The sequence below is a fragment of the Pseudorca crassidens genome, chromosome 5 (genome assembly GCF_039906515.1).
Source record: "Pseudorca crassidens isolate mPseCra1 chromosome 5, mPseCra1.hap1, whole genome shotgun sequence".
NCBI lineage: Eukaryota > Metazoa > Chordata > Mammalia > Artiodactyla > Delphinidae > Pseudorca > Pseudorca crassidens.
Window position 1 is genome coordinate 65,690,216 of NC_090300.1, and position 23,580 is coordinate 65,713,795.

General features: G+C 45.1%; 1 protein-coding gene across 7 annotated transcripts in view; it reads right to left on the minus strand.

Moving 5' to 3' along the window:
• Positions 1-23,580, minus strand: part of MCF2L2 (MCF.2 cell line derived transforming sequence-like 2) — a 237,329-nt gene that overhangs the window by 13,972 nt on the left and 199,777 nt on the right. For 4 of the 7 annotated variants that reach the window (XR_010943598.1, XM_067738173.1, XM_067738175.1 and 1 more), the window contains 2 exons: positions 3,315-3,359; positions 179-267 (listed from right to left, as the gene is read on the minus strand). Coding sequence is in view for 5 of the 7 variants with exons in the window: in XM_067738173.1 (XP_067594274.1) it covers positions 179-267; positions 3,315-3,359 (134 nt within the window). In the remaining 2 variants the exon portion in view is untranslated. Of the gene's footprint in view, positions 1-178; positions 268-3,314; positions 3,360-13,018; positions 13,117-14,464; positions 14,499-23,580 lie in introns of all 7 variants that reach the window. The other 3 variants (XR_010943599.1, XM_067738174.1, XM_067738178.1) reach the window with 2 other exon arrangements.

Genomic DNA, 23,580 nt, shown 5'->3' on the forward strand with positions numbered 1-23,580 from the left:
GGGGTCTGAGCCACTTTGCAGATCCAGTGACCTCAGCTTCCTGGATTAGGCCGAGTCCTTAATGGGTGAGAATCATGTAAAGGAGGGAGAGGGAAGGAGGAGAGGAAGAGGGGGCAGGAGAAGCTGATGAACAGGAATGAGGGAAAATATGAAAGAGGTAAGAAGGAAAGAAATTTACACTCAGAGCACTGCTCTCCTTTTCCGTATCTTCTGCACCTTCACAATTGTCAAAGTTTTCCATGGAGATAAACTCCCTGCTGGAGCAACCTTGGGGAAAGAAAAGGAAGAATTTGGCTGGCCGTGGGGAAGAGGGCATGGGAGGACAGGCCACGCAGCCTATGGCAGGATGGAATGGGCAGTACCGGTCTCCAGGAACCCATTCTCGCCATCTCTCCCTCCTCTCCCAGGACTGCACTGCTTCACCTGGGCCGGGAGGAGGGGGCCTGTGATCTCCAGGTTCCCTTTTCCAGCTCAAAATTCTGTAACTGTGAGAAGACATGTCCATATGGTGTTCACAGTCCTACCTCCTTGTCCTCCAAGAAAAGTCATTGTCTTTTTGTGCTTGACGACCTTCCTGCCTTCCCTCCTTCCCGCCCTCCTTTCTTCCTTCCCTCCTTCTCTCCCCTGATTACTGCCCATTTCCCATTTCCTTGGCAGCCTCTGCCAAAAGTCACTGCTCTCCCCGTGGGAAAATCAGAGGCAGAGGAAGTACATCCTGCCTCTCTTGCCACTGAATGATTAACTTACCAATTAGCCACACCATTGTGCACCTGTTCTGTGCCAGGGCTGTTAAAGACACTGGGGAGGAACAGCAAATCCCACCAAATACTGAGCCTGCTGTATGTCTGCTGGGATGTCAGGCATTTGTCAAAAGTTAAGCCTCACACAACTGTAAGGACCTTAGCCCTTGGCCTGTAAACACTGCAGTTGAAATCTACACATTTATACTTTTTTTTTTTTTTTTTTGGTGCCGTGCCAATCAGCTTGTGGGATCTTAGTTCCCCGACCAGAGACTGAACCCAGAGATTGAACCCAGGCCCTCGCAGTGAGAGCGTGGAGTCCTAACCACTGGACCGCCGGGGAATTCCCTACACATTACTACTCTAAAGACGGGATCTCTGTCCCCACAATTCTCCCAAGTCAGCTTAGGGAGGCGAGCATCTGCAGAAAGATCTTGATCTGAGGGAGCCCCAGGTTGAGCGTCAGCTGAGTCCAGTCCATCCCGCAGGAATCTCAGCACAGGAGAGTTTCAGTTTCGGTGAGAATTCAGGGGGAGGGGCCTTGTGGGGGCGCAGGTGCAAGCGGAAGTAGCCTGCAGTTGGGGTTGGGGGGCACAGTATCTCCGGGAGCAGGCATCCAGCAAGAGGGAGCTCCCGACCTGCCGCCCAGAGGCCCCCCCAGCTGTGCTCGGGGCATGGGGTACTCCCCGGAGCAGGGCCGTGAGGGCTGTGCGAGCACGACAGGGAGCCGCCGGGCAGCCGCTTCCTGGAGGCCTCCAGAGACGCCGCGGGACGTCGCAGGGGCAAAGCCTGGTTTAACTCCTGCTCCCGGGACGTGGTGGGGCGAGCGGAGGGAGCGCGGAGGCGAAAGTGGCTCTGGGAGGCGCTTCCCACCGCCCTCCTCCAGGTGTAACTGCGGGGCACCCGCGGTAACCCCCAGAGACGCCTCTTTAGGGCGGCCATCCCTCGTGGGTCCCCTTGGACCAGGAGCAGACAGTGAGGACGGAGGGATGGCGGTCTTGCTGGAAAGCTCTTAGGGAGGAACAGAGCAGGAGCGGTCGCGTCCTTGACCAGCCCCTGCGTGGATAGAAGAGCTGCGTCTGCAGGGGCCGTGGCCTCAGTGCCCCAGGCAATGCCGGGTGCCAGGGGCCCCAGAGCCGCCCGCTGGGAGGAGCCGGGGGTGGTAGCGGGGCTGGGCGGCAACCTGGGAACTGAAAGACGTGAGGATGAGGTCCAGACATTCCTCGAGGTAAGTGAAATGATGAGCTGGTGCCAGGGCTGCTTTCCCCTCTCTCCTGTGGACCCTGAGGGCTGGGGAGTGTGCGAGGGCCTCAGCCGGGCACAGGGCTGGCACAGAGGGGCCCTCGCACATTTGGCCACGCGTTGACTGCATTATTTCAGGGTCATCCAGGCCATCATCCCCTGCCTCCAGGTATGGATTTGCCTGGGCTGGCAAGAGGACCAATCCTCCGAGCACAGTCAAGACCCAGAAGCCACCTCCCTGCTGGGGCCGGCGGTGCACATGGGCTCCTCGGCTCCTGGTACCACAGGTGAGGGTGGGGGCCGCCTGGGGCCCCACAGGCCTCCAGTTTAGTCTAGGGCAGGGTTTTCCATACTCCTTAGAGTGTGACCCAGGGATGGGCAAATTTTACATCCCAACGCAGTGTACACACAGAAATACATTCACAGAATTAAAACCAACGTTTGTGGAACCATATTGTGCTTACGGTGTGTGATGTCCTCATCTATTCTGTTCTTTCTAGTCTATTCGTTTGTTCTGTTCTTTTATTCTGTTCTATTCTATCCTGGAGACAGAGGAGGAGAGGGGCTGTGGGAGGCGGCGGGGTCACCCACAGTCTCCTCACAGGACCCTTCGAGGGAGAGTTTCTTCTGAGACAAACTGCATCTGCCCTGGGTGAGCCCTCATGTGTCTCCCCCATGGGCCCCGGGCTCTTGGCAGCAGAGACAATACCCTGTTCACCCAGTATCCCTCATGGCTCCTGGAAGAAACCCAGAATTCTTAGAACCCGCAAGTCTTGGAGAACGTCCCTCAGTCAAAGCCCCCCAGTTGTGCAGGGGAGGAAAGTGCAGCTCACGGCAGTCTTTTGCTGTATCTTTGTCATTTCCATATTTAATCCCTGCCTCCTGGATTCACTGGCCATGGGCTCTGTGGTACTAAAATCTTAGGTACTAAGTCTTAGGTTTTATGGAGGTGGCAGCACTGAGGGGACCCCAGATTCCGGGTCTGGCAGGTCACAGGCACCTGAGTGAATGAGAGGCCCATTGCCTGGGGTAGGAGCAGGGGCTTTGGAGTCAGTCAGACCTGAGTGCAGTTTTGACTTTGTCTCTCATTCACTGGCTGTGTGATCTTGGGTAAGCCACTTAACCTCTCTGAGCATCAGTTTCCTTGTTTCTAAAATGGGGATAATAATACCTATTTTGCAGTGTTGATGTAATGATTAGCAAAAATGTTTGTAAAGTAAAATGGAATTTAATAAATAACACTCATTATTATTGTTAATAGTAATTATGATAATTCTAAAGAGAAGGTCTCAGAACCGCTCTGGGAACTCCAAGTGTGCTATTATTACTCACATTTTGGGGATATTTGTCTGCCATTTTCTTCATCCTCATAAACATCTGGGGGAGGAAACATTATAAAGTTAAAAAATGACTTTAACGGGAAGCAGAGTGCACACACACATGCACACACGCACACACACAGCAGAAAAACCGAACTGAACATACAGACCCTTGACAAATAGTTAATTTGATTACAGCAAAACTTCGAGTGATAGTTGCATTCTTGGAAAATGAGCAGAATGACCCTGGTACCAGCCCAAGGTCCAGCAGTGTGTTGGGAAGGTATACCCTGAGTCTCTGGGGCATTCCCAGTCCATGTAGAGAATAAGCGTAGAGTGTTGGTGGAGAAGGACAGGAAGAATAGGAAAGGTGGGCCATGAAAATTCATGCTGATGACAGGGTGTATTCTCTTTTTCCTCAGTGGGTGATCTTCATAGCATACACCACATAAATCCTAAAATATTTAGGGAATTTAGTTTCAGTTAGCACCTAGTGTTTAAAATCCTGATCTTTTTTTGTTTAAAAAATGAAATTTAGGGACTTCCATGGTGGCGCAGTGGTTAAGAATCTGCCTGCCAATGCAGGGGACACGGGTTCTAGCCCTGGTCCGGGAAGATCCCACATGCCACGGAACAACTAAGCCTGTGCGCCACAACTATTGAGCCTGCGCTCTAGAGCCCACGAGCCACAACTACTGAGCCCACGTGCCACAACTACTGAAGCCCACGCACCTAGAGCCCATGCTCCGCGACAAGAGAAGCCACCACAACTAGAGAAAGCCTGCGCGCAGCAACGAAGACCCAAGTGCAGCCATAAATAAATAAATAAATTTTTAAAATGAAATTTATTAACATGTAAGCCCATTAGTGAGTTTAAACTATCCTCTTCAGAATACATGTTTCTGGTAAACTATAGACTTTGAAGATAAAATTGTGGATTTTCCCTTGCTGTCCACTAGGTGGCACAAAGGGACAACTGTAGATCCTGCTAGTTCAGAGACAGCTCTTAGCCCATAGATTTCAAAGGGGCAAACTATTTCTATTTTCTTTCAAACTAGAGCTTCCTTTGTTCCTCTTTTCCTTTAAAAGAACTATCTCTATTATATGAACTAAAGTACATCATTTTCACCTGGGGTTGGGGGAATGGAGAAGTAATGCGTTAAGCCCCTGGGGCTTTCCTTCCCTTCCCTGGAGGAACAGACATGGGTAACTAGTTGCTATTTAATATGCTAGCAGCAATCTAGGCACCAGCCTAAGAACTTCATCTAATTCTCACAGCAAGACTATACGGTATTGCTTCCATTTTGTATAATAATTAATGAAAAGAATTTAAGCACAAAGAAGTTAAGTAATTCATCCAGAAAGATGGAGCTGAAGTCTGTAAGCCCTCAGCGCTTTGGCCCTTAACTGTGTGCTATGCTGCTGAGCTCTTTCTCTGCCTTCTAGGAGTCAGCCAGTGGGCTCATGTTCTGCCTAATTCATCCCAGTAGCTCTCCAGGGCTCGCGACAGGTGAGATCTCCAGGATGCTTCCACAGGTACTAGGCTGGATTAGGACCTTTTGCTTGGTGCCCCAGAGTGTAAACTTGGATGTCTAGGCTGGTCTATATTTGAAGTGTCCATTTCCTTTGCATACCTGACTCTGGCCAAGAGGAAAGGAATCACTCCTAAACATTCAATTAATTGCTTTCAGATTCCACATATTCTCACAGCACGTTTTTTTTTTTTAGTGCGTTTTTTGTTGTCAAAGTCCCTGCCAGCTTTTAGAGCAGTCCGAGCTTGCCATCTTAGACTTTCAGGGCTGCTAGGAGCTGGGGTCAAAGAAACTTCACAATTGGGAAACTATCACCTAGCTCAGCAACCAGCTGCCCTTTGATGTGTCTAGCTGGTTTTAGCCAAAGCCTTGCCCATTTCATCAGAGATTTAATGAGAATTTTTCCATAAGACTAAAATATAAAGCCCCCCAGGCAAAGGAAACAGTTGTCACGCTTGAGGAAGTCATTGATCCTGATTATCATGAGGTGGTCAGGCTGCTACCTAATAGAGGCAGAGAAGAACACATCCGGTGATCCACTGGGACGTCTCCCAGTGCATACTCCCCTGCCCTGCTGTAACTGTAAATGGGCAAGCAAAAGAACAACAGCTAGACAAGAGTCTGGGACACCCACTACGCATGCCACCAGCAGAAGTGCCAGATGAAGGGGAAGGGGATATAGAATGAGTGGGAGGGAGATGATGGCTCAAAGGTACAACCCAAGTGCAACTGCAGCGGCAGGTGGCAGACATAGATTTAAGTTAAGTAGGACACTTACTATGTCCACTGGTGGAAATGTCTCCCTTGGGAACCAAGACCTCCAGACCCACTGAGGCTGAAGTTGCAGGAATGGGAGGACAGATTCCCTATGTGGGTCACTAGTAGTGTGATAATGAATAAGGTCACAACTCATTCAACCTTTTGGCTCCCAGATTCATATTTTCTGCTTACTGGGGTCCTGGTGCCATAAAGTGGCCATTGGTTTAAGGTATACCCTGCATCCTAAAGTTAGCACCCCAACCCCTCAGTCTCAGGTCCAAACTGCTGCTCACCCTTGCCTTCAAGAGGCTACTCCATGGCTCTATCAGGTCGGCAGCTTCTGAATATGTGGTAGGACCAGTGGGTTGGTCCTGCAGTCACATGCCCATGGCTGTTCCTCTTTTGCCACAGAGTGAGTCCCCCAATCAAAACAATGTTCTATCCTTGGACAGTGTTGCAGACTGAGGCACTGAAGGCAGGAAAGGCACATGTGTCAATCCCATTCAGGGTGAATCACTGTACTTTCCAGCTTGGAGGATCTGATGAAATCAACTATTCTCTTCAAGGAACAGTATCCAACTGAGGGCTCGGCATGGATCTCTGTGCTGGCAGGTTGGACAGTCAACAGTGGCAGTATCTAGATTGGTCTTGACGGCAGGGAGCCCATGCTGCTAGGCCCGTGCACAGCCTCCCATTCTGCTGCCAAAGCTTCTCCATGTATGAGCCCATTGTGCACACACTGGGTTGCCAAGGAAGAAGCTGGCTGACACCTCCTGGCCAAGTCATCTAGGCAGCTTGGTTCTTTGGTAACTTCTCTGCAATGGATGTTCTCTGAGGGGCATTAAAGTGTAGCACAAAGATCCTTACATTTTGAGCTCGTTTCCATAGGTCTATGTGCCTCTTCCCTAGTCAGATTATGTTGTAATTTGACGCTGGTTATTGTTCTAGAAGGGGATTGGGAAGGGGGTGGGGATGTATCCTGAGGAGGGCAAGCATTGTCTTGTACAGTAAGTCCCCTACATACGAACGAGTTTCGTTCTGAGAGCGTGTTCATAAGTCCAATTTGTTCTTAAGTCCAACAAACTTAGCCTAGGTACGCAACTAACACAATCGGCTATACAGTACTGTACTGTAATAGGTTTATAATACTTTTCACACAAACAATACATAAAAAACAAACACAAAAAATAAAACATTTTAATCTTACAGTACAGTACATTGCAAAGTACAGTAGTACAGCACAACAGCTGGCATACAGGGGCTGGCATCGAGTGAACAGGCAAGAAGAGTTACTGACTGGAAGAGGGAGAGGAGGTGGGGGATGGTAGAGCTGAAGGATCGTCAGCAATAGGAGATGGAGGGCAAGCTGCACTTTCAGTCACGCCTGACGTTGATGGCACAGGTTCTGGTTCCTTGCTGGATTCAATTCCATCTACCCTCTTGAAAAAAATGATCCAGTGATATCTGGGTAGTAGCTCTATTTTTCTCATCATAGGTGACACGGTAGCACTGGACTGCATTCTGAACGGCTGCTGCAACCTTCGTGTACCATTCTACATTCAGGTCCTTTGCCTCAAAAACTAACAGTGCCTCCTCAGATAAAGAAAATCTTGCCATTTCCTGCGTCGTGAATCTCTTCCGTTCTTCAGTTACTTCTTCTTCCTCTTGTCGCTCCACTCTCTCAATTATTTTCACTTTCGTTTCCATTGGTATCGCTTGGTGCTTCTTAGCAGTACCAACTACATCACTGCTGCTTTTACACTTGCTTCCAGACATCCTGGGCTTGAAATAAAGATACTGTACTACAGTACTGTACACAGTACTGTAAAGTACACAAAAGCACAACCACTTGTAGAGGATGCACGCATGTGACAACGTACGCCAGACACACGAACTACCGTGACTGGACACGCAAACGCACTTTTGCATCTTTGAAAGTTTGCAACTTGATTGTTTGTATGTAGGGGACTTACTGTATGTCTCATCTGAGACTTCTGCATAATCTTGCGGGGAGGAGAAGGGCCAATCTTTCAACAAGGGGGAGTGGGCCACTTCTGCCAGCCCAGGGGAACAAGGGCATGTACCCAGATATCCTCCAGTTTTAGGGTCCTATATCTTCCCTGTCAGGGCCTGACTTGCCTGCTTCATCTGTTGGCACTAGGGGCCCAAAATAATAAGGCAGCAGACTTGTCTAGGCTGAGAATTCATCCTTTTCTCAAGTACTGCCCTCTGCTGTAGGCGATGAGGGGCTGAACACTGGAAAGGAGGCCCTCTGATTCTCACACTGTGCTTTAAATTGGCGATTAATCTGAGGCTGTCACTTTCTTCACTCTCTTCAATGCATCAGTGGTGCTTAGCAATAACCACCCAGTTCCATGTTCCTGATAGTTAATATTTTCCCTAAACCTCTCAAATGCTAGAGACATTGCGCCAGCTGGTGCATCCCTGTCTGCCTGTATCTGATCCCAGGTCACCACCAGGGAATGTCTTAGCAATTGAACTGCTACATAGGCCAGGGACCAGCACTTCCAACACTCCACCTACCACTAGCAATGGAGTCCTCACTGCTATTTGGCCAGCAAGTGACCCAACACCAGAATCCCATCCTTTCTAGGACCTCTCTGGGTACTAACTGTCTTAGGTCAGGTTTCCCAGAAGCAGATTGTACAAGCGAGTTAAGGAGAAAGGGCTTTCAGTTGAAATGTGTAAGGCAATGAGGGCAGAAGACAGAGCAAGGAAGAAGCCAGGTGCAGACGAGGGTTCAGCCAAGGTCCAGCATCTGCCTGATCCCCTGAGAAATGCTGGAATATGGATGGCACCACAAGTGTCCCATCTGAGGTAGAAGGGCTGGCTTTTGTGCCAGCCAGCCAAGCTGCCCTTGAGGGAGGCCAGAAGCTCTTAGGCATTTCTTGGCTGGATGACTCTGGTCGGCTGAAGATCGAAACTGACTGATAAAAAGGATCTGGATGAGGTCTCAACAACCTCTACTATACTACCATGTGTGGGCTTTTTATTTATTTATCTTATTTTTAGATTTTATTTTATTTTTTAAACATCTTTACTGGAGTATAATTGCTTTACAATGTTGTGTTAATTTCTGCTCTATAACAAAGTGAATCAGCTATACATATACATATAACCCCATACCCTCTCCCTCTTGCGTCTCCCTCCCACCCTCCCTATTCCACCCCTCGAGGTGGTCACAGAGCACCAAGCTGATCTCCCTGTGCTATGCGGCTGCTTCCCACTAGCTATCTACTTTACATTTGGTAGTGTACATATGTCCATGCCACTCTCTCACTTCATCCCAGCTTACCCTTCCCCCTCCCCGTGTCCTCACGTCCATTCTCTATGTCTGCATCTTTATTCCTGTCCTGCCCCTAGGTTCATCAGAACCTTTTTTTTTTTTTTTTAGATTCCATACATATGTGTTAGCATATGGTATATGTTTTTCTCTTTCTGACTTACTTCACTCTGCATGACAGACTCTAGGTCCATCCACCTCACTACAAATAACTCAATTTCGTTTCTTTTTATGGCTGAGTAATATTCCATTGTATATATGTGCCACATCTTCTTTATCCATTCATCTGCCAATGGACACCTAGGTTGCTTCCATGTTCTGGCTATTGTAAATAGTGCTGCAATGAACATTGTGGTACATGACTCTTTTTGAATTATGGTTTTCTCAAGGTATATGCCCAGTAGTGAGACTGCTGGGTCCTATGATAGTTCTATTTTTAGTTTTTTAAGGAACATTTATACTGTTCTCCACAGTGGCTGTATCAATTTGCATTCCCACCAACAGTGCAAGAGGGTTCCCTTTTCTCCACACCCTCTCCAGCATTTACTGTTTGTAGATTTTTAAAATAAATTTATTTATTTTTGGCTGTGTTGGGTCTTCGTTTCTGTGTGAGGGCTTTCTCTAGTTGTGGCAAGCGGGGGCCACTCTTCATCGCGGTGCGCAGGCCTCTCACTATCGCGGCCTCTGTTGTTGCGGAGCACAGGCTCCAGACGCGCAGGCTCAGCAGTTGTGGCTCACGGGCCCAGTTGCTCCGCGGCATGTGGGATCTTCCCAGACCAGGGCTCGAACCTGTGTCCCCTGCATTGGCAGGCAGATTCTCAACCGCTGCGCCACCAGGGAAGCCCCTGTTTGTAGATTTTTTGATGATGGCCATTCTGACCGGTGTGAGGTGATACCTCATTGTAGTTTTGATTTGCATTTCTCTAATGATCAGTGATGTTGTACAGGTTTTGATAGATACATAATGTCATGCATCCACCATTATATCATACAGAATAGTTTCACTACCCTAAAAATCTCCTGTGCTCCACCTACTCATTTCCCATCCCCTACCCTTAACCCCTGATAACTACTGATCTTTTTATTATCTCTTTAGTTTTCTCTTTTCCAGAATGTCATATTTGAAATCATACAGTAGGTAACCTTTTCAGATGGGCTTATTTCATTTAGCAATATGCATTTAAGTTTCCTGCATGCCTTTTTATGGCTTGATAGCTCATTTTCTTTTATTGCTGAATAATATCCCATTGTATGGATGTACTACAGTTTGCAAGTCATTTAGGTAAATACCGAGGAGTATGAGCGCTGGACCATCTGGTAAGATTATCTTTAGCTTTGTGATAATCTGCCAAACTGTCTGTACTATTTTTTTTTTTTTTTTTGCGGTACACGGGCCTCTCACTGTTGTGGCCTCTTCCATTGCGGAGCACAGGCTCCGGACGCACAGGCTCAGCGGCCATGGCTCACGGGCCCAGCCGCTCCACGGCATGTGGGATCTTCCCGGACCGGGGCACAAACCCGTGTCCCCTGCATCGGCAGGCGGACTCTCAACCACTGCGCCACCAGGGAAGCCCTGTCTGTACTATTTTACATTCTTGTCAGCGATGAGAGTTTCTGTTGCTCCATATCCTCACCAGGATTTGGTATTTTCAGTGTCCTATACTACATTTACAATGTAACTCTCAGGTTTTTTTGAGGTATCAGCCAATCTTTTGAAGAGCTGACTGGTTTTCGTGAACTTAACTAGTGAAAAAGTCACCAAAGCTCACATCGACCTAACAGTTACTCCCATGTTGTCTTTCTGTCTCCTGAAAGCAGCCTGCTTTCCTAGCATTGAAGGTGTGTGCATGCATGTGTGCACACAAACAGATACACACAGACACACATAAACATATATGGACAGTCTACGACCAAGCCTAGACTAGGATACCCGTAACTAAATGTCAGCTATTCCTCTGTTCACCTCATGCCTTTGAGTCTGATGACCTTGAATTAGCTGGACAGAGATAGAAGGAAGAAAAGAAAGCACCTGGATAATCCACATCTTTATGTTTTGGGTAAAGGAGGAGTTATAACTTTATTAACTGGCTCATATCTGCAAATTTGTAGATTGTACCAATGTTGGCCTTTCTGTCCTCAAGCAAAGGGTCTTTTTCTTTTTTTTTTTTTTTTTTGGCGGTACGTGGGCCTCTCACTGTTGTGGCCTCTCCCGTTGTGGAGCACAGGCTCCGGACGCGCAGGCTCAGCGGCCATAGCTCACGGGCCCAGCCACTCCGCGGCATGTGGGATCCTCCCGGACCGGGGCACGAACCCGTGTCCCCTGCATCGGCAGGCGGATTCTCAACCACTGCGCCACCAGGGAAGCCCGCAAAGGGTCTTTTAAAGGTCTCTTCAAGGGATTCTTGGAACATGAAAAAGGAGTTAGACACCTCAAGAACAAAACATATTTTATGATACAAGGTGGATAAGCCCAATATTCTAATAGTCCTTGATAATCTGAAGAGTCACTGTTAAGTGGGAAGCTAAGATATGACTTGATCAGAGACAGTATTGGGGGATAAAGCCAATTATTTAAGAGATGAAAATATTGTTTATCTTTTCTTTAAAACATTTTTCACAAGCCAATTACGTCTCCATAGGAAAACAAAACAAATATTTCATATCTCACAGAGATTCCACTACATAAAGGAACAGGTCTTATCACGTAAAGGAAATTTAGGGACTGTAATTCCTGAACTCTCACCAGCCACAATTTTTCTCAAGGCTTACTTTTCCTGGTCTGTACTAAGAAGAAAATAGGTAATTTTTCATTTTTCAAATATACAATTTTATAACACACATACACACCCTAATTGAGAATAACAGCCTTATTAAATGGCATTGCCTTAGTATTTGTTAACCAGTACTAAAAATTCAATTTCTTAATTAATTAACTCTTATTGAGTTAAGAAATTCAATTTCTTAATTTTCATAATTTCATAAGACATTATGAAAATTTCTTTAAAAAATTTTCCACATAATTAAGAAAATTTTGTCATATCCTGTCATACTTTGTCATAAAAAATTAATTTGTCATATCCTGCTCATTAGCATCCAAGGCTCTAGAAGTCTGAAGAGGAAACATACACTAGTTAGCCTTGTGCTGGAGTAGGGGGTGGTCTGTGTACGTTTCCTTAATGACAAGGAATTTGTAGCTTATAGGTGCTCAATAAATGTATTTTGAACTAAAATTCCTTTCAGAGCCCTTTTCCAAATAAAGTGTATACCTGAAGACATACTACATGTCGCACCAAACTAATCACATGATAATCTAAAACCAAAGTCTCAAATACTAAATTCCCAATACTTTGATTATGGGCAGTGGTAAAAGCATAATCTTTTGGAAAAGATTATCTTTAAATAGTCAAGGAAAGAAAAGATGACAACCAAAACAGCACATTCAAGCCCCATAAACACATAATCTATTATGTCATTAAAATAAAACACATAATCTATTATGTCATTAAAATACAAAATATAAAAATGCCTCCACATTTGTTTTTCTTTTTGATCCCACGCCCAATTCTGCCTGCCAGAAAACTGACACACAAAGAAGTTAGAGCTGAAATCTTGCGAGGAAACCCCTGATCAAGTGCTGCTAACCTTTCCAGGAAAGCTTTGGGAGAAGATGAAGTCAATAAACCCTGGATAGAGCAAGAAATACAGTGCCACCATCCAGTGTCTTTATTCCAAAGCAGGGACATTCTGGCAATGCTCTTAGCCTACAACCATTTCCTTAAGAGGACAGCTCTTCCAAAGAGTAAGTTACTTCTCAATGTGAAACATTTGCCCTTCATTTTAATTCTGGCCTAACTGGATCTATGCAAATGAATAGCAGGAAGTTGATTTTATACCTTTCTTCTTACTCACATAATTAAGGAAGGGCTGAGAATCCAGCAATGTCTTCCTCAGCTTCTAAGCAGCTGGTATCATAAAATTATAATACAGCACATTAAATGCTGTGATAGGATACTCCTTAAGGGAGTGGGTACAGAGACGAGGGAGACTCAGCTGTCCACCAGAGCCCTCACCCCTTGCCATCACCCCATTGCTTTCATGCCCCACTCTCCCATCGGATCCTACCTTTAATCTGACATGTGCTAGGGACTGAGACTTCCTTGCTACTGCTGGCTCTTTCCATATTTTCAATCCAGGGTGCAAATTCCACTTCACTGCCTTTGCTTTAGAGAAATATACATGACCTCACTACACTAGTTCTGTACTAGTTGAAGTGGAGCTGGCTCACACCAGATTATCCCCAGCTAAAGCCTTATGGACCTGCTTCCTCCTCCTTCTCTACCTGTGGTATGGAATTGCCCCAGCTCTCTGGTGACATTCAGCAAAGGAATGTTCAAGGGATACCACCTGCTGGATCATATAGTTAATACCTAACTGGCTGCAAATCTGAGGTGAGGAGATGGAATCCCCTTTCATTGTCTCAAAAGCTGTTTCAAGTGCTCAACAAATAAGCACTTGCTAGGCACTGGAGGTCTGAGATGAATAAGATGTGCCCTGAGCTAAACCTCATCACCTCCTAGCTCTGCTTGCAGAGTGGTCTGCTAGCCTGATGTGATTATTCAACCAGTTTTTTAATTTGTTTATTCACTAAATATTTACTGACCACTTACATGAGTGCCAGGCCCTTGTATAATATGAGGCCCGTGGGAAGCTAAAACTAATAAGACAACCTCTATGCCCTAGAGGAAATTCACGGTCTAATGGGGAGGAAAACTTAAACACATCATAAAATTATAATACAGCACATTAAATGCTGTGATAGGGTACTCCTTAAGGGAGTGGGTACAGAGAGGAGGGAGATTCAGCTGTCCACCAGAGCCCTCACCCCTTGCCATCACTATCATCTCTTTGTTTTAGGGCCTGGGCTGCCTCTATTAGGAACAGGCCAAATGAGCCTAAAAAACTAAGCAGGCTGTACCTGAACTGGATCACAGGCTACGGGTTTATTCAACAAGCATTTACTGGGTACGTCCTGAGTGCCTTGGACGGGGAGAGGAATCAGAGATGGAGAGTTTCTAAGTGGGCAGGAATAGATGGGGTAAGAAGCACCAGTGAGAACTGAACCTGAAAGAAGTGTGAGTGTATATTCCTCCAGACAGGGAGGAGTGAAGAGAGGACGAACAAGGATCAGGAGAGTTCCCGATGCAATGAGGGAAGCTGAACCAGTTAACATGCAAAGTGGGAGGCAGGGTGAAAATAGGAGTAGAATTGGAGGTCCTCAGAGGAAAGTTCCAGAAAACAGCCAGAAGCAAAGGCATTTACGGGAAGTTTCAAAATGGCAGGTATGACTCAACTGCAACTCAGCAAGCCAGCATTAGGAAAGATACCCTAGGCTGGCAGTGGGGTCAGGGAGCTAATATATTTTAATTAGAAAAATTAAATTAAAATTTAATTGGAAATCCCTTGTAATAAGCTAAGTGTTGAAGAAAATCAATGAAAGCAATGATGTAGAATCAACAGGAACTATCTGCAACATCTGACACTTGTTAAAAAAAAAAAATCAGTACACACCTAGTGCTTGCTTCAAACTGTATATTCCCTTGGCCTGAAATGAAAAAAACAGAAACAAAAAGCCGCAGCACTCTCAAATGTAAGCCAATTTGAATAGATTTTACATATTGATTTTATACACATGTACACGCACAGAATACTATAAAAATTGATGAGTGTGTAGATCTTGGTCTTATTTTCTTAGTCATTTGGTAAACCTCTCAGCAGTCCTGGCTCACTTGGCCTTGGCAACCCCTCCCACTTCTCTGCCTATCCTGCTGTGTCCCATGTGCCTTGATTCTCAGTCCATCCACGTTTCCACAGTTAGCTCCATTAGCACTGAATTAAGAAATAAACAATGGGCCCATTAAATGCTCACTTTTTCCACCGGAGCCCAAGTTACACGGCTTGGTAAGGGAAACATCATGCATTTCTGGGACAGGATGAGAATCACCTTCTTTGTTCGGGTGTTGTCCCAGCTGTGAGAACAGCACCAGGTCTCAACCTCCAGTGTCCCTCACCGCCTGCACCTGCATTAAACCCAAACTGATACTCCAGGCTTACCTCCTTCTCTCTCAACCTCATTTCCTTCCACTCTACCCATGAACCTCTCAAGCCAGGCTCCAAGTCATCACTGAACATGCTCTCTTGGTGGCAGCTCTGTGATTTCAAAGATTCATGGGTCCACCGTTTTTGTTGGTTTTTTTTTTTTGCGGTACGCGGGCCTCTCACTGTTGTGGCCTCTCCCATTGCGGAGCACAGGCTCTGGACGCGCAGGCTCAGCGGCCATGGCTCACGGACCCAGCCGCTCCGCGGCATGTGGGATCTTCCCAGACCGGGGCACGAACCCGTGTCCGCTGCATCGGCAGGCGGACTCTCAATCACTGCGCCACCAGGGAAGCCCCGTGGGTCCACCTTTATTACCCATGTGATGGCACGAGTTGCCCAGTTGCTAGGATGGGCCTGCGGCCGGGAGCACGATGCCTTGTACCACAAAGGGACTTTGCCTTGTACCACGCACCGTGCTGCCCCTGCGAAGCCGCCTGCCGCCAGAGCCCCTGCCCAGTGAGCCTGATCTCCCAGTGTCCCTAGGCCTCCCTGTCACACAGGGTCAGGCCACACTGGAGGAGGTTGTCCCAAACCACAGGGCCAGCCGCCCTCCTTGACTTGCGCCGCAGCATCCCACGCGTCGGGTTACGCTCTTCTCTTCCCAGCCCAGAGCCTCTCTGACTCTGTAACTCCCTCTGGGCACAGGCCCCTTCTGCCTGGCTGTCTCCAGAGGCCCTGTCTCCACACCCTCAGCGGCTCCCAGGGTCCGTCTTGTCGCCTTAGAGGCCCTCATCGCTGGGGGCCCGGAGGCCTTGCCCAGAGGGCACGGAGTTATCGTGCCCAGCAGTCCCGGTGGTTGAAGGTGGGGTCGGGCAGTGTAGGAATGAACTGGGGTGACGATGTGTAGGTGTCAGAGCCGGGCAGGGGTGAGGTCCTGATGTTCCTGATCTGGCAGCCTCTGAAACCTCCCTCCCCTGTTGCCTGATGCCCCTGCGTCTGTGTTCGGCCCTGGAGTCTCACCTCTCGGGGACCAGCCCAAGGCCCCACTCCTGCTCACTCACCCACAGGGCGCGGAGGCCCCTCTGAATTCCTAGAGCCCTTGCTGTGGGCATCACTCGCAGTGACATTTCATCAGACCCTGCTTGGTGAGCCAGGCTCAGGAGACCTGGTCCTGCTGCAGGAAAGCTGTGTGAAATTGACCCTCAGTTGGCCTGCCTGTGAAAGGAAGGGGCTGGGACCACACCTCTGGGCCGATCTTTCAGTTCAGCTTTTTTTTTTTAATCTAAACTACTTGCTAGCGTTCTGGTTCTGCTTCTTATTTATATTTTACATTCCTGTCACAACCTAGAGCACACAGTGCTGGGACTTGAGGAAGACTTAAGAAATGTGTTTCTGAATTATTAACTGAATAAATGCCATGACCTCACAACAAACGTGTTTTTCTGTGGGGCAGGGAAGGGCAGGGTGATCTAGTTAAAAATCTAGATTGTAGATTAAGCTCAATATTGTTAAGATGTCACTTCACCAAACTGATCTGTAGATGTTACACAATCCCAATCAAGATCCCAGCAAGCTTTCTTATAGAAATCGACAAGCTGATTCTAAACGTATATACAGAAATGTAAAGGATATAGAAGAGCCAAAACAACTTTAAAAAGGAAAAACAATGTCAAAGGACTCAAATGATCTGATTTTAAGACATTATAAAGCTACAGTAATCAAGATAGTAAGGTACTGATGTCAAGACAGATAAATAGATCAATTAAACAGAATACAGCAGCCAGCAATAGATGCACTTATATAAAGAGTCAATTGGTGGAAGAAGAGTCTTTTCAACAATGGTAGTAGAACAACAATTAATGTGCACAAAATTGAACTCTGATTGACACTTTATACCATACACCATAAAACCCCCTCAGAATAGATCAGAGACCTAAATGTAAAACTTAAACTATAAACCATCTAGGAGAAAACATAGGAGAAAATCTTTGTGACCTTTAGCCAAATATTTCTCAGGCACAACACCAACAGTATGATCCATAATTTTTTAAAAATTGTATTTCATAAAACTTAAAATCTTCTGCCCTTAAAAAGGTACTCTTAAGAGAATGAAAAGCTAAGCTACATACTGAAAGACAATATTTGCAAAGTATATATCCAATAAAGGACTTGTACTTAGAATATATTAAAAAAAACTCTCAAAACTAAATAATAAGAAAACAAGGAGATACACGTGTGATACAGAAGCACATAAAAAGACGCTCAACCATTAATCAAAACAAATTAAAACCTCAGTAACATGCCACTACATACCTATTAGAAGGCTTAAAATTAAAAAAAACTGACAATACCAAGTGTTGATGAGGGTGTGGAGCAAGTGGAACTTTCATACACTGCTGTGGGAGTATAAGATGGTATAACCACACTGGAAAATAGCGTAGCCATTTCTTAAAAAATTAAACATGCACCTGCCATCTGGCCTAACCATTACACTCTTAAGTATTTACTCAAGAGAAATGAAAACCTAAGTCCATGAGAAGATTTGTACTCAAATGTTCATAACAGCATTATCCAGAATAGCCCCTCAGAAGTGGAAAGAAAACAAATGTTCATTAACAGGTAAATGGATACGTAAACTGGGGTATAGCCAAACAATGGAATGCTACACAGCAATTAAAAGGAATGTACTATTGCTACACAAAGCAACATAAATGCATCTCAAAATAATTATGCTGGGACTTCCCTGGTGGCGCAGTGGTTAAGAATGCACCTGCCGATGCAGAGGGGACATGGGTTCGAGATCTGGTCTGGGAATCTTCCACATGCCGCGGAGCAACTAAGCCTGTGCACCACAACTACTGAGCCTGAGCTCTAGAGCCCACGTGCCACAACTACTGAAGTCCGTGCACCTAGAGCCCGTGCTCCACAACAAGAGAAGCTACTGCAATGAGAAGCCCGTGCACCACAACAAAGGGTGTTCACTGCAACTAGAGAAAGCCTGCGTGCAGCCACAAAGACCCAACGCAGCCAAAAATAAATTAAAAAAAAAAAAAAAAAAGCTAGGTGAGAGAAACTAGGCCAAAAAAAGTACATGCTATATATTTTCTTTATGGAATTTTAGAAAAATCAAAGTAATCTATAGCGATAGAAATGAGATCAGTAATCACCTGGAGAGCTGTAGGGGGGTAAGAGAGGGGCAAGAGAAAGGTAATAAAAAGAGACATGAGGAAAATTTTGGGGGTGAAAGAAGGGTTCATTATCTTGATTGTGTGATGCTTTCACAGGTATGTACATATGTCAAAATTTATCAAATTGTATAAATTAAATATGTGCAATTTATTATGTCAATTATATCTCAATAAAGCTGTATTTTTTTTCAATAAAACTGTTTTAAAAATTGTAGTTTGGGCTTCCCTGGTGGCGCAGTGGTTGAGAGTCTGCCTGCCGATGCAGAGGACACGGGTTTGTGCCCCGGTCCGGGAAGATCCCACATGCCATGAGCGGCTGGGCCCGTGAGCCATGGCTGCTGAGCCTGCGCATCCGGAGCCTGTGCTCCACAACGGGAGAGGCCACAGCAGTGAGAGGCCCGCGTACCGCAAAAAAAAGAAAAAAAAAATGTAGTTTAAGGCCTCTGCCCAGAAACTTTAATAAGCTACAATGCATATTCTCAGGTATAAGCCCTAGCTATCCTAATTCTACAGTTCTAGGCTAGGACCCAGAAATATGCATTTGACCCAAGTTCTTCAAGTAATTCCACTGCAGGCTGTCCCTAAACCACCCTTTGTGAAACACTGGTCTAGGGAGTAAGGATTTCTAGAACAATATTGTTATTAGAATGTTTGTTTCTGGGGAAAATAAGTAACTTTTTCTACTAGGGTTGTGACATGTTTCTGTACTATGCCCCCAGAGCACGCATATTCCATTACCATAACACATATTTAGCATACTATTAATAGTTCAAAAACAAAATTAAATCATAGTTTTTTTCCAATCTTACCTTTATATAAATTAAAATTAACTACATGATCTTGTTACCATTTCCTGGCAGAGGCCTACAGTGTAAATCGAGAAATTAGGCCACTTGATTGTAACTGAAAACCAATGTGGTGGTTTTTCCAATCACATTTCTTATCTTTTTCGTCATCTTTCGACGCACACCCACCCTCACATCCTCCTGACTAGTTCATGATCAGAGAAGACACAGAAAGAGCGTGAAATGATTTCATTCCTGCTAAGTCTCTGAAGACAAAGTTATCTTTTCACACTTACATAATTTTTCTTAGTAAACAACAAAAATCGTTGCCAGTATAAATGATAGGAGATAGGTTTTCCACATGAGACTAGCATCTCTTAACCCTAGCAACATTACCCGAAGGAAATATTAGAACTCAATTGATGAAGCTTTTTGTGGATTTTCCTATCTAATATCACTTGAGAAGACAAATGTGAAAGGGTAAAGCCTACTCAGAGATGATTTTTAATGATTAAAGGGAATACACTGAGTGACATCTGTGAAAATGGTGCAGGGGAAAAAAAAGCCCTCCAAAAATTCTCTCCTCAATGAAAGCATGGAAAAAACTGATAAAAATAGTCAGACACAATATTTTCAGAATGCTGGAAATTAAACAAAGGCAATCAGGAGAGCATTAATTCAAGAAGAATGGATGAATCTCAGTATGACCAGTGAGCTCTGTGGTGTCTTAGTTGCCCTAGTGCCATCTCACCCCTTCTTGGTGGTGGCCTTGGAAGCCAACAGCCTGCAATCATGGTGAAAATTAGCAAGCTGGCACCTGTAGGAAGGGACAGAACAGGGTTGGAGCTCCTTCAAAGTCTCATTCCCAGTAGACTGTCATTATTTGAGTTGTCTGGGGATTCCCTGGAATATCCTACATGCAAGGCTGTCTTTATTAACCCAACTAAGAGCTTGCTCAGTGTGAAGAGCCTTTTCCCCAGGGGCATTTGTAGAAAATGTCCAGGGTGATTGTTTAACTTCTTGGCTGCTTGAGGCACTGGATATCAGCTGGGGCAAAAATAGGCTAATCAAAAAGTTTAAAAGGAAAAACTTAAGAATAAGATATCCATAGTGGTTAGAATAAGATATCCATAGTGGTTTTGAAAAACTCCAAATAGTCCTGAGAATCTAGAAGTCCATTGTGCACATGACCAGGGTTGTGTGCATGCTCAGGAAAAATCTTAGCAGGGCTTATGCTCTCACCTTGGCTGATCTTGAGGCTCTGCACAAACAGGAATTGAAGGCTAACGTGGAATTGTCACCTGTCTGGCTGAATATTGAAGGTGTGCTTCAAAATCCATGTAGAGGGACTTCCCTGGTGGTGCAGTGATTAAGAATCTGTCTGCCAATGCAGGGGACACGGGTTTGAGCCCTGGTCTGGGAAGATCCCACATGCTGCAGAGCAACTAAGCCTGTGTGCCACAACTACTGAACCTGAGCTCTAGAGCCCACGAGCCACAACTACTGAGCCCGTGTGCCACAACTACTGAAGCCCACACACCGAGAGCCCGTGCTCCGCAACAAGAGAAGCCACCACAATGAGAAGCCTGCACACTGCAACGAAGAGTAGCCCCCACTCGCCGCAACTAGAGAAAGCCCGTGTGCAACAATGGAGACCCAATGCAGCCAAAAAATAAAATATAAATAAATAAATAAACTTATAAAAAACAAAAATCCACAGAACCCCTTGGCAAAGACTGGAATGCTTGTTGGTTTCAGGTGTTTAAGGAAATCTCTGTCCAGTCATGAACCAAGCAGAGACTTCAGTGGCTACACATGACCACGAATACAGATTTTATAGAATTGTTTCAGAAAAGTCAGTAAGTAAACAAACAAAGACAACAAATAGCAACAATAGCAAACACTGGAGATGGAGGAGAATCTGATTTCCAGGGTTGCCACATTATGTTATTTTAAATGTCCAGTTTTCAAAGAAAAATTATGACATGTGCAGAGAAACAAGAAAGTATAGCCCATACACAGAAAAAAAAGCAGTCAATAGAAACTGTCCCCGAGGAAGCCAAGATATTGCACTTCTTAGACCAAGGCTTTAAACCAGCTTTAAAAAAAAGTTTAGAATGAAAGGAAACCATACATAAAGAACTAAAGAAAAGTATGAAAACAAAATCTCATCAAATAGAGAATATAAATAGAGAGAAATTATATTTAAAAAGGGCCAAATAGATGTTTGGGGTTGAAAAGTATAATAACTGAAATGAAAAATTCACTAGAGTGGCTCAATAGCAGATTTGAGCAGGCAGAAGAAAGAATCAGAGAACTCAGATATGGGTCAATTGAAACTATCCAATTTGAGGAAGAGAAAGAAAAAGAATGAAAAAAAAAATGAACAGAGACTTAAAGACCTACAGGACACCAACAAGCATATCAACATACCAAGTATATCAAGCATAATGGAAATGCCAGAGGAAAGAAAAAAGGAACTGAAAGAATACTTAAAGAAAGAATGGGCAAAGACTTCCAGACTTTGATGAAAAATGCTAATCTATACATCCAAGATGATCTACAAACTCCAAGAAATAAAAACTCAGAGATCCAAACCTATACTGTCAAAATTGTCAAAAGACAAAGAAAGGAGAGACAGCCCAGATGGCAGAGTAGGAAGACTGTAAGCTCACCTCCTTTCATGGCCACACCAAAATTAAAACTATTTACAGAGCAACTATTGATGAGAACCACCTGAAGACTAGCAGAAAAGATTTTCCACCACGAAAGATATAAAGAAGGAATCACAATGAGATGGGTAGGAGGGGCAGAGAAGCAGTATAGTCAAAAGCAGTATAGGCAACCCACAAACGGGAGTATAATCACAATTGCATAAGTTTTCCTTAAGGAGCAAGAGGTACAAGTCCCATGTTGAGCACCCCAGCTCAGTGGTCCTGCACCGGGAAGATGAGCCCCCAGAGTGTCTGGCTTTGAAGGCCAGTGCGGATTACTTTCGGGAGAGTTAGAGGGCTCTAGGAAACAGAGGCTCTACTTTTAAAGAGCATGCACAAAATCTCACATGCTCCAAGACCCAGGGCAGAAGAAATAGTTTGAAAGGAGCCTGGGTCAGACCCACTTGATAATCTTGGAGAGCTTCCCAGAGAGATAGGAGGCAACTGGGACTCCCCCTGGGAATATAGATGCTGGCAGCAGCCATCTTTAGGAGCTCATTCTACCATGGTGACACTGGTGCTGGCAAGTGCCACTTTGGAATCCTCCCTCTAGATGATTAGTACTGGGACACAGCCCTACCCAGCAGCAGGCCTGATGCCCTAGGACCCCATGAGCCTCCAGCCATTCAGAGATCTAGCCCCACCCACCAGAAGGCCCGGGACCCAGACGCACTCACCAGTGGGCTGGCACTAGTCCTGGGAACCCCTGAGCTGCGTAGCCAGTTATGCCAGGACCAAGCATTGCTTACCAGCAGGTAGGCAGCCTCCTCCAAGAGGCAGAGCCTTGCAGCCAACTGGGGTGGGGGCCAGCCCTGCTTACAAGTGTGCTTACAGTAGTCAGCCTCATCACAACAGAAGGGTCCACACAGCCCACATAGAAGGCAGCCCTAGAGCACATTGGTGACCAAAGAGAAGCGGGCTGTTGGGCCCCAAAGAACATCTCCTACATAAGGCCACTTCTCTGACATTGGGAAACGTAACTGACTTACCTAGAATATATAAAAATAAAAACAGAGAATTAGGCAAAATGAGGTGACAGAGGAATATGTTCCAAATGAAGGAACAAGATAAAACCCCAGAAGAAATATTAAGGAATACTTATTACTTATCTACCCAATAAAGAGCTCAAGGTAATGATCATAAAATGCTCAATGAGCCCAAAAGAAAAATAGATGAACACAGAGAGAAATTTTTATAGAGTTAGAAAATATAAAGAACCAAACAGAGCTGAAGAATACAATAATTAAAACAAAATATACACTAGAAGGAATCAACAGTAGATTAGAAGATACAGAGGAGCAGATCAGCAAACTGGAAGACAGAATACTGGAAATCACCCAAGCTGACCAGAAAAAAGAAAAGGAATTGTAAAAAATGAGGATACTTTAAGAGACCTCTGGGACAGCATCAAGCATGTTAACATTTGCACTATAGGGGTTCCAGAAAGAGAAGAGAGGGAGAAAGAGGCAGATAACTTATTTGAAGATATAATAGCTGAAAACTTCCCTAGCCTGGGGAAGGAAACAGACATCAGGTCCAGGAATCACAGAGAGTCCCAAACAAGATAAACCCAAAGAGATCCACACTAAGTCATGTTGTAATTAAGTTGGTAAAAAGTAACAATAAAGAGAGAATCTTAAAAGCAGCAAGGGGAAAGCAACTAGTTACATAAAGTTGCAGGATATGAAAGTAATATACACAAATCTGTTGCATTTCTATACACTAACAATGACCTATCAGAAAGAGAAACCAAGAAAAAAATCTAATTTACAATTGCATCATAAAGTATAAAATATCTAGGAATAAATCTAACCAAGGAGAGAAGACTATAAGACATTGATGAAAGAAATTGAGGACAACACAAACAAATGGAAAATTATACCATGCTCATGGATTGGAAG